The sequence below is a fragment of the Manihot esculenta genome, chromosome 3 (genome assembly GCF_001659605.2).
Source record: "Manihot esculenta cultivar AM560-2 chromosome 3, M.esculenta_v8, whole genome shotgun sequence".
NCBI classification, from domain to species: Eukaryota; Viridiplantae; Streptophyta; class Magnoliopsida; order Malpighiales; family Euphorbiaceae; genus Manihot; species Manihot esculenta.
Genome location: NC_035163.2, coordinates 26,583,612 through 26,594,744, shown reverse-complemented (window position 1 = coordinate 26,594,744; position 11,133 = coordinate 26,583,612). Strand labels below are relative to the sequence as shown.

Here is an 11,133-nt window from a genome sequence, read left to right as displayed (position 1 = left end):
AAGGCTTGGTCGAGCCCGGCCTTGGAAGTTAGATGAGCCGGGCCTGCTTTGGGTGCCAAGTACGTGGGCCTTTACTTTGTGGGCTTTAGGTTGTGGTCGAGGCCCTGGACCGAGATGAAGGAATCCAGCGGTCATCAAATATTATTTTAATTATATAAAATATTTAAATGATTTTTAATAATGATATCTTATAATAATCATATTGTATTATTTCTTATTTTAATATCTCAATTCTACTTTTTCAATTTTCATTTCAAAAAAAATAATAAAAATTTTAATACTATTTAAAAAAGATAAAAGTTTATATTTAATAACAAAAATAGCAAAAAATTGTATATGTGATATGGTTAATGTAAATATTTTATTGTTAGTGTAGATATTTAAGATTTATTAAATTTTGATTAGAAAAGGAGAAATTATGAGAGAGGTAAGTGGAGAAAAATAATATTTTATTTATACTAATCTACAAACTTGCTATAGGGAGTAAGAGTGAGTTTAAAGATATTTTAAAGTTAATGAGTTTTAAGAAAGAAGCTAAGTTGACGGGATTAAATTGAAAATATTCTCAAAGTTGAGGGATTTGAGATTGAAAATTATCTATCTCTTCGTCTATATAGCTAACTGAAAATCAAACTCCTGACATAAGGAATATTTCAATCACCTGAGTATATCTGGACAAAAATCCATTCTTGCCAATTAGCACAAATGGTGTTCTCACACTTCTTCTCCTTGCCTACACTTGTCCCGTTCCTCTTCTTTATCTTCATGGTATTTAGGACATGGAAGAAACCAAGAACTAAAGCTCTCGTTACCACAGATTTGCCCCCGGGGCCATGGAAGCTACCCATCATAGGAAATCTGCATAATTTACTTCGGTCTCTACCACATCACAGACTTCAAGACCTCGCCAAGAAATATGGACCTCTTGTGCACCTTCAACTTGGTGAAGTTACCACCATAGTCATTTCTTCCCCAGGGATTGCAAAAGAAGTCATGGCAACCCATGATATTATCTTCGCACAAAGACCCTTTAGCCTCGCGTCAAATATCATCTCTTATGATTCCACAGACATTGCATTTGCACCATATGGAGAGTATTGGAGACAGATCAGGAAAATTTGCACATTGGAGCTTTTAAGTGCTAAGCGCGTGCAATCATTCGGATCAATCAGGGAAGAAGAGGTATCAAATCTAGTGAGTAGAATTTCTTCTAATGCAGGATCTGTGGTGAACCTTGGCAGGATGTTGATTTCTTTCACATATTGTGTAACTTCAAGGGCAGCCTTTGGTAGAATAAGGGAAGAGCAAGAAGCATTTGTACATCTTGTTAAAGAATTAATGGCAGTGTTGGGAGGTTTTAGTATTGCCGATTTATTCCCATCAATTAAAGTTCTTCAAATGGTTAGTGGGATGGGAGCTAAAGTGAAAAGGTTGCATCAGGAAGCTGACAGGATACTCGAAGATATAGTTAATGGACACAAAGCCAGAAAAGCTGTGGTTAAGGTTGCTGATGAGGGTGATGATGATCTTGTAGATGTTCTCCTGAAGCATCATGATCCAGAAAACCTTGAGTTCTCTTTAACAATTGAGAACATTAAATCAGTCATCCTGGTAAGTGTTAAGTTAACCAGCAGGAAACTTCCTCTTCGTTTTCCATTTGATTTGATGCTATTTGTTTTTCTGTGACAGGACATTTTCGTTGCAGGAAGTGAGACTTCATCTACAGTCGCAGAATGGGCGATGTCAGAGATGCTAAGAAACCCAACAGTGATGGAAAAGGCACAAGCAGAGGTGAGGCAAGTATTCAGGGGAAAAGGCCATGTTGAAGAAGCAGGCCTTGGAGAATTAAATTACTTGAAAATGGTTATCAAAGAAACTCTAAGATTACACCCTCCTCTTGCTTTGCTACTTCCAAGAGAATCTCGAGAGGAATGCGAGATTAGTGGACATCGGATACCCATCAAGACCAAAGTGATTGTTAATGCATGGGCTATCGGAAGGGACCCAAATTCTTGGATTGAGGCTGACAAATTCAATCCAGAAAGATTTTCTGATAGTACAATATATTACAAGGGAGCTAATTTCGAGTTGATCCCCTTTGGCGCCGGAAGGAGGGCTTGTCCTGGAATAGCATTTGGCATGGCTAATGTCGAGATTCTACTTGCAAATTTGCTGTATTATTTTGACTGGAAACTCCCCATTGGAATGAAGCCAGAAGAACTAGACATGGCAGAGTCTTTTGGAGCAGTTGTCGGAAGAAAAAAAGACTTGGAGTTGCTTCCTACTCTCTGCCATCCTCTACCGTCGGCATAACAATTCCAAGGAGGATGATTATGTCTACTGTGAGTATTTGAAATAAGAAACTGTTAACTGCATTTCAGAAACTGTTCTTTCTGTTTTTGAGTTAAAAGAAATTTTAAAAATTATTGACCAAATCAGAGTATTTTTAGCCATGCAGTGGGAGATGAAATTTAAACATTTCCAATCATTGTGGTGGTATTGTTTTCACTCAATTTTAGCAAAATGCTCAAAAACAAATATGCAGAAAGGAAACAGAAAATGAGATTGCTGATTACGTCAAGAGATCTCGTGTTAGTTGAAAACTTCCACCTGTTTGCTTAATTTAATTATTCGTAAAAGTAGACTTTGCTTTTATAAACAATAATATTATGATAGAAACTCTTGAATATGTGGAAATAATAATGACATGATTGCATGTAAAATACTAAGTAAAAGCCACCCGTATCAAATGATAGAGATGCATGAAATTTTTTAATTAAGGGTAATTTTTATCTAGATCGGTCTATACATAAAATCGGTTATAGCCTCATGTCAATACTTTTAATTATAAAGTAGTAACAAGAATCAAATAGTAACAAGTCATAAAATCAAAAGAAATACAATCTACATCTTAAATCCAATTATGAAGTAGATAACTTTTGCCCTAAATATCTCACTCCAACACGACTGCATAAAATCACTTGTAAGGAATAGGAATTAAGACAAGGAATTGTTTTCTTCTAGCAGTTAGGCCACAAGTCTCTGTCATGTCTAGATCTTCATGTTTCAGGCCATTAGCAAGTTTCCAATCAAAATGATATACAAAATAGAAAATAAGGGAAAAAAGAAAATAAAAATAATAATAATAAAGAAAATAAGAAAAAGGAAAAAATTAAAGAAAATGAGAAAAAGGGAAGAAAAAAAAAAGAAAAAGGAAAAGAAAATGAGAGAAAGATGAAGAGAAAATGAAGAGAAATAAAAAGAGAAAATAAAGAAAATAAAATAGAAAGGAATGAAAGAAAAAAATTAGAGAATAGGAGAGAAAAAGAAAGTAAATGAAAGAATAATTAAAAAACAGAAAAGAAAATGATAGAAAGTGGAAGAGGAAATAAAAGAAAATGAGAGAAAATAAAAGAAATTGAAATAAAAATTAATAGATAAAGGAAAATTGATAATGAAAGAAAATTAAAGAAAATGAAATAAAAAAATAAAGTCAATAATAATAAGAAAAATATAAGATAAGAGAAAAATGAAGGAATAAGGGGGAGAAGAGCAAAAAGAAAATAAATGTAATGGTAAGGGAAAAAATAAATATATAAATACGCAAATTAATAATGGATTAAATTCATTACTAAATTTAACAGATAGTGAATAAAAATTAAAAGAAATTATTGTTCTCTAAATTGTAGTAATGGATTTATCAATTTGTTATTAATTTTGAATTTAGTACCAGATTTTTTCATTATTAAATTAAAAAGAAAAAAATAAAATTTTAAATTAAAAACAAGATATTTTTTCTTTAAATTATATTCATTACTAAATTCATTATTAATTTTTGAATTAATAATAAATTATATTCATTACTAAATTTAAAAAAATATAAAATTTAATAAAAATAAAAATTCAGACTTTTTTAAATAAATAATAACAAATTTAATTTGTTACTAAATCTATTATTAATTTTATAATAAATTTTATTTTGTTATTAAATTTATTAGTATTTTATTCATTTATGATTTAAATAATTTATTTATTTATTAATAGATTTAATAATAAATTTATTAACAAATTGATATTCATTATTAATTTTTTTATTAATTTAATAATAAATTTATAATGAATTTTAAAATTGATTATTAAATTTATAAATAATTTTATTAAATAATAAATTAATAATAAATTTATTAATTCGTTATTAAATAATAAAAATTAATAACTCCCACGAATATCCGTTATTATATTTTTTTAGTGTGCTAAGTAATGGTAAGTTTTTTTCAGACGTTTGGAGAAATATTCGTAGTTATTGGGAAGTGAAGTATATAATCCAGTAGTATACTAATTACCAAGATGACTGCTTTGATGTTGTTGTCGGCGAGGGAGAATTCAAGGTCACCCTTTTCTTGAAACCTTAAAAGAATATCAACAAGGTCTTCTCTTCCCTCTTCATCCCCTGTTTTTGCAGCCAACTTCTCTTCTCTGTGCTCCTTGAGAATGTTATCAAGTATCTTATCCATCTCTTGGTGCAGCTTCTCCAGCTTTGGCTTCATTCCACTGATCACTTGAAGCGCCTTCACTGAAGGGTACATATCACCTAAGCAGAAACCTCCAGCTAGCGCTGAACTTCTCAGGATAAGTGACATAAACTGTTCTTGATCTTTGCATTTTTCGCCGAAGGCAGCTCTTGCGGTTATGCTATAAATCATTGAGAAAACCTTCTCTCCAAGATTGACGGGTGATCCTGCAGATGAAGATATAGTTTTTATGAGAGTTTCTACTTCGTCTTCTCTGATAGATCGGAATGATTGTACACGATTTGGACTTAAAAGCTCTATCATACAAATTTTTCGTAGTTGTCTCCAGTAATTGCCGTAAGGAGAAAAAGCAATGTTTGTTGAATCGTAAGACATGATTCTACCAGCTAGAAGATTGGGCCTGTAAGCGAAGATTATGTCATGGGTTTTCATGACCTCTTTCGCCATATCTGGAGAAGAAATTATAACGGTGGATACTTGGCCAAGCTGTAGGTGGACAACGGGGCCATATTTTTTTTGCGAGGTTTCTGAGGGAGTGATGGGGTAGGGAGCCAACAAGCTGGTGGAGGTTTCCTACGAGGGGAAGCTTCCGAGGCCCTGGGGGCAGTTTTTCTGTTTTATATTTCTGTAGAATTTTAAAGGTGATGGGCAAGATGACGAAGATGAAGGTGAAAAGGAGTTGAAAGAAGGGAAAAGGGATCTCCATTGGAATCACACGTAGAGGACACTAATGCTTGGGAGAGATGTCACCCTAATTTGCCGTTATATGTATAGAGAATACGCAGTGGAGTTGAAAGAAGAAAGCTTATTTAACGAAATTGTTTAAATTAATAGACTATTTTGTTAATTATTACACTTGCAAACTTAATTTTTAAAATTTTTAATATTTAAATAATGAATTTATATTTTAAAAATATAAAATATCCATCATGCAATCTGCCTAATAATGAAATTCACAAAATGTTGGAATAAGTAATATTCTATCCTTATGCTTATCTCATGATTCTGCATGTATGGGTGGCTGAAAGACACTAAGAAAATAGGGAAATTATTAGATATATCTAAAATTGAGATATTTTACCTAATTAATCCCATCACAACAATTCATTATATAATTTCAAATCATCACTGACTCATGATATATACACCGAGTACCACCGAAATTTCTCAGCTTCAGCCCGATTGAATTCAAAAATAAGAATGTGGGTTCAAAACTCATCAGATTCTTTTTAGATAAATCGATTTAATATTATAAATTTTGATCTGAACATTTGAAGAAATCAGATCCATCGTAAATATGAATTTAATAAGAAGTAATTCAGATCGGTGATGTGACGTTAAGGAGAACAACTAATCTAATCATTTCGCAGTTTTGTTCGTATATGTGCTGAAGAAATTAAATGATCGTTTGACGTAGAGGAAAACTTTAATATATCCGTATGTACGGACTTAAATGATATAAATATATAATACTGTATAAAATAACAGAAATAAGTAATACTGTGATATAAAAATGGTTAGGCGTATATTAGCTGACAAAAATAAAAAGGTTAGACATTATTAGCTAATAAAAGTAAAAAGGATAAAAGGTGAAATATTTTTTTTATTCGGTCAAATTTATATATCATTGTAAATTTTATTTTTTTTAATTTCAGAATATTATACAGTAATTTTAAATTTTTATTTTTTTAATAAAATTATTGATTTTTTTTTTATTGTATTAGTTGGATATGTCATCTTAATTACCAAAATCTTCAAACTGTTTTCTGTTTTGTCGTGTTGTGAAGTGGTGGGGTTTAGCTTGATGTCCCCCTTACCCTTTCAGGCAACTTTTCTTTCTACGTATTGGATGTATTAGTATGTGATAAACTGAAAAAAGAAAAAGAAAACGAAAAAAAAAGTATTGGATGACGATTCTCTTCGCTTAGTTTTTGCCCATATCATTCTGTCGGTTAAGTTGATTTTTTCTTTTGGAAATATATTTTGATGTTGAAAGACTTTTTTTTCTTTAAATTTTTTTTATAAAATCATCTTTTTAAATAATTTATATGAAAGCGTGAAAATTTTTATATGAAAGCGTGTAAATTTTTATAAAATAAGATAATTTTAATTGATATTTTTTTTATTTTATTTAAAATAATTTGTTAGTTTCTTTTTTAAGTTATTCTAATAGATTTAATTTGAAAATATTAAAAAATAATTTTAATTACTAATGAGATAAAAAAAATTATATAAAAAATTATATTCCATATATTAAAATATTTTTTACTTTTAAAAAATTGTTGATATTTATTTTATTTTCAGGGATAAAAATATCAATAGTAATGTTTATTGTTGCAATAAAGAAATTTAGATATCTTTTGGAAGAAAATCTATATCATCATTAATAGTCTTAGTGAAATTATTTGATATTAGATATATTAATGTTTATGAAAAATTTAAATTAATATTCATACAATATATTATCATTAATACTTAATGAAAATAACAAAATAATAGATAGGTATAATTTAAATATTTTTGTATTTGATTTTATTTTGAGTTAATTTTATAATAATTAAATTCTAATGTCAATATTTTTATTTTAAAAATATTTTCATCTTAGTTATTTATGTAAAATCAATATATATATATAATACTAAGCTTATGATATAAATATTTTCATCTTAGTTATTTATTTAATTTTTTTAATAATTTTTATATTTCAATATAGATTAATAAAATATTATTAGTTTTATAAAAAGATTTATCTAAAAGTCAGGCAAGAGACTCGGTATCTATCCGTTAATCTGGATGGTCCTTTCGGCTGGTGATGGGAGTTAGCAGTGCAGGAATTTTTTCAGTAGTGGATGATAACCACCGGATTTCTTCACTCCGATCTAAGCCCAAGCCCGCAAGAACAGTCCATAATCTGAATGCTTCTAAGTCTCCTTCAAAAGTCAGGTCCAGCCCACGCAGCCATAAGACCGGACTCCACTTAGATTCCTTAATCAGGTCGGCCCAGTGACCAGGCCTTCTCTAGATTCAGCCTTAACCCTATCTTTCAGCCCGGCCCGGAAGAAGGAAAATGACCAGTTCGTCTAGCTGGTGGGTCCGCCCGCATGCGTGCCAGAGGAGAATTAAATGGCCGTTACGCATGTAACAGGAACATGATACTCTCGTACGTCCATATCTGTATGGCAGAGACACATGCCCCAATGACGAGAACTTCGTTATATGTCACTAGCAGACAAAAGAAAAGTAATAAAATGAGAAACACTCTCCTCACGAAATAAGCCTTTTATAAGTTGAGAGAACCTTTGTAAAACCTTATTTTCTGGATCTCAGATCATCAGTGGATATTGAGGCTTTTTATATTTAAAGTAGACTTTTTCTTTTATCTGTGTAATTTTTTACTTTTGATTGTTTGTTAGAATTTGATAATGTCTTATTCCAGAGTTTGTTGGAATTGATAGTGATCTAATTGCAAATCTCACATGCCATTTGAGATGGGTTGTTACAATTCATGGCGATAGCAGAGAACAGAATGTGACACAAAATGTATACCCTTTATTGCCAAAACATCTGCAACTCAACAATACACTGTTTAAATTTATATGTAAAATAAAGAAAATCCAACATGATTGGATAAAATTACTTGTAAGGAATAGGAATTAAGACAAGATTTTGTTTCTTTCTAGCTGTTAAGCCAAAGGTCTCCGTCATGTCTAGATCTTCATGTTTCAGCCCATTACCAAGTTTCCAATCAAAATGATACAACAAATGAGCAAGTGGCAGCTCAATGCTAGGCTGGGCAAATGAAATACCTGGACAGATTCTCCTTCCAGCTCCAAATGGGATATATTCAAAGTTGGTTCCCTTAAAATCAACTGAAATATCAAGAAATCTCTCCGGAAAAAACGTCTCAGCTTCACTCCAGTAACTTGGATCTCTTCCAAGTGCCCATGCATTCACAACCACTCTAGTCTTGGCAGGTATCTTGTACCCATTAATCTCGCAAGTCTCGCTGCATTCTCTTGGAAGCAGCAGGGGTACTGGAGGATGCAGCCTTAAGGTTTCTTTGATTACCAGTTTCAGGTACTTCAATTCTTGAATGCGTTTTTCGTCCATATCAGCTTTTCCATCGAACGCTCGTCTTACCTCTGCTTGTGCCTCCTTCATTACCCTTGGGTTTCTCAGCATTTCAGACATTGCCCATTCAATTGTTGCTGCTGATGTCTCGCTCCCAGCTCCAAATATGTCCTGGAACATGAATATTTGACTTCTTAGTTCACTCCGTCAAACGTTACTGCTCAATTAAAAAGTCAGTTTTTAACTGTATTTATTAGTTTAATTTTAAATGTCAAAAAGCATTGAAAAGGGTAATTTATTAGTTTAATCGCAATAATGTTGATAATTATATTAATTATGGAGCTATTTAGTTGATATTATTAATAAATTAGTCTTTTGTATTTTATATTTACCAATTAATAAATGACAAATGGAAAGCAGAATGACAGTTATAAAGTGTGAATAGAAGATCTTAGACGGCCTTGAATGGTGTTAAGGCAGTCTAGACTGGGAAGTCGATGATTAAAATTTTTATATAATAATAAAAAATAATTAAATCATCTAAGTTATAGTAGCAAAATAATTTTTAATTTAACTAAATTATTCATTAATTCACCTAACAATTCCAATCTTAATTATTTTATTAATCTATCAATAGGAAATTAAGTTGAATAATTAAGAAAGAGAAAAAAGAAAGTAAATAATAATAAGATAGGAAATAATTGTTATATTACTTTACTAAAAATAGGAGAAAATTGAAAAAAGATAATTAATATTTTTCAATCTTCTCGAATAATACTTATAATTTTGGATAAATAAATTTCTCAAGAATTATTCATTATTTTAAAGTTATAACTATTTTAAAATAATTTTTCATGTATATTAAAGAATTTATTTTTAATAGTCTATAATATAATTCGTAAAATTTATAAAACCACAATTTATTATTGTTTTTCTAATAAAAAAACAACATATTCCTTTATCTTTTATTTTGTTTTTCTAATAATAAATTGGAAACCATTTACTTTGGTAGAAATTTGGTAGATTGGTGCGTATAGGTAGGTAATAAACTGACCAAGATGACTGCTTTGATGTTGTTGTCAGTGATGGAGAATTCAAGGTCATCCCGTTCTTGAAACCTCAAAAGAATATCAACAAGGTCTTCGCTTGCTTCTTCATCCCCTGTTTTTGCTGCCAACTTCTCTTCTCTGTGCTCCTTGAGAATGTTATCGAGTATCTTGTCCATCTCTTGGTGCAGCTTCTCCAGTTTTGGCCTGATTCCACTAATCACTTGAAGCACCTTAATTGAAGGGTACATATCACCTAGGCAGAAACCTCCAGCCAGCGCCGCACTTCTCATGATAAGGGACATAAACTGTTCTTGATCTTTGCATTTTTCGCCGAAGGCAGCCCTTGCTGTTATGCTATATATCATTGAGAAAACTTTCTCTGCAAGATTGATGGGTGATCCTGCGGATGAAGATATTGTTTTTATGAGACTTGCTACGTCGTCTTCCCTGATAGATCGGAATGATTGCACACGACCTGGACTTAAAAGCTCCATCATACAAATCTTTCGTAGTTGTCTCCAGTAATTGCCGTAAGGAGAAAACGCAATGTTTGTAGAATCATAAGACATAATCCTACCAGCGAGAAGATTGGGCCTGTAAGCGAAGATTGTGTCATGGGTTTTCATGACCTCTTTCGCCATATCTGGAGAAGAAATTACAACAGCGGATACTTGGCCAAGCTGTAGGTGCGCAACCGGGCCATATTCTTTTGCTAGGTTTCTCAGAGAGTGATGGGGTAGGGAGCCAACAAGCTGGTGGAGATTTCCTACAAGGGGAAGTTTCCAAGGCCCTGGAGGCAGTTTTGCGTTTCTCAAATTCTGTAGAATATTAAAGATCATGGGGAGGAGAATCACGAAGAGGAAAGTAAAAAGGAAGTGAAAATGAATCTCCATTGTTATAGCAAGTGGAGGAGCAGTCGATGCTACCCTAATTTGCCATTGTAATATACAGACTGTGGCAATATATATAGCGGTGGAATGAGATTTTTTAAATAGGAAATTCTTACATGAAATTAGGTTTAATAAATTCAAGTAAGTTTTTTCCTAATTAAACCTGATGGATTTCAAATTCATATCAAATTTTAAATTAGAGATGGGCTAAAAAAGCACGTCAATCCCATCCTGTCATGCATATTTTTTATTAATAAAATCAGAAAAATCTTAACATCATAAATCCAGTTAATCTAATTATTAAACCCCAAATACATTGAATCTAAAATAAATTATGTATATATATAGTAAAACTGTATTATGTTTCAAAAGTATAAATTTTTGAAAATATTTTTATATTTTAATTTCATTAAATGCAAAAATGAGAAAAAGAAATAAAAGGTTGTAATTGTTATTTTTTTAAAAAATACAATAAAAACAATTTCAAATAACATTAAAATTTTAAAATAATTTAAATTGTAAAAAATAAAAAGAGAACTGTGTTTTCTCCAGCACAGACTTATAGAGATTGATTTATCATTTTATTAATAT

General features: G+C 31.1%; 3 protein-coding genes across 3 annotated transcripts; 1 reads left to right on the top strand and 2 right to left on the bottom strand.

The window, feature by feature from the left end:
• Window positions 1-618: 618 nt before the first annotated feature.
• Window positions 619-2,396, top strand: LOC122723199 (premnaspirodiene oxygenase-like). The gene is made up of 2 exons (XM_043954680.1): window positions 619-1,611; window positions 1,690-2,396. Exons 1-2 carry the CDS (start codon window positions 706-708, stop codon window positions 2,311-2,313), a joined length of 1,530 nt encoding a protein of 509 aa, XP_043810615.1. The 5' UTR covers window positions 619-705; the 3' UTR covers window positions 2,314-2,396.
• Window positions 2,397-4,202: 1,806 nt separating this feature from the next.
• LOC122723358 (cytochrome P450 71D8-like) lies at window positions 4,203-5,262 on the bottom strand. The gene has a single exon (XM_043955423.1). The coding sequence runs from the start codon at window positions 4,977-4,979 to the stop codon at window positions 4,275-4,277; it is 705 nt and encodes a 234-aa protein (XP_043811358.1). The 5' UTR covers window positions 4,980-5,262; the 3' UTR covers window positions 4,203-4,274.
• Window positions 5,263-8,087: 2,825 nt separating this feature from the next.
• LOC110612373 (desmethyl-deoxy-podophyllotoxin synthase) lies at window positions 8,088-10,567 on the bottom strand. Its single transcript, XM_021753146.2, has 2 exons — window positions 9,658-10,567; window positions 8,088-8,774 (listed from the first exon to the last, which is right to left on the bottom strand). Exons 1-2 carry the CDS (start codon window positions 10,543-10,545, stop codon window positions 8,166-8,168), a joined length of 1,497 nt encoding a protein of 498 aa, XP_021608838.2. The 5' UTR covers window positions 10,546-10,567; the 3' UTR covers window positions 8,088-8,165.
• Window positions 10,568-11,133: the final 566 nt, after the last annotated feature.

Bases quoted from the DNA above. Each gene is read 5' to 3' on its own strand.
- LOC110612373 (XM_021753146.2), bottom strand. From the start codon at position 10,545: ATGGAGATTCATTTTCACTTCCTTTTTACTTTCCTCTTCGTGATTCTC. The intron at 8,775-9,657 runs GTCAGTTTATTA...TTCATGTTCCAG, and splicing joins ACATCAAAGCAGTCATCTTG to GACATATTTGGAGCTGGGAG.
- LOC122723199 (XM_043954680.1), top strand. From the start codon at position 706: ATGGTGTTCTCACACTTCTTCTCCTTGCCTACACTTGTCCCGTTCCTC. The intron at 1,612-1,689 runs GTAAGTGTTAAG...TTTCTGTGACAG, and splicing joins ACATTAAATCAGTCATCCTG to GACATTTTCGTTGCAGGAAG.
- LOC122723358 (XM_043955423.1), bottom strand. From the start codon at position 4,979: ATGGCGAAAGAGGTCATGAAAACCCATGACATAATCTTCGCTTACAGG.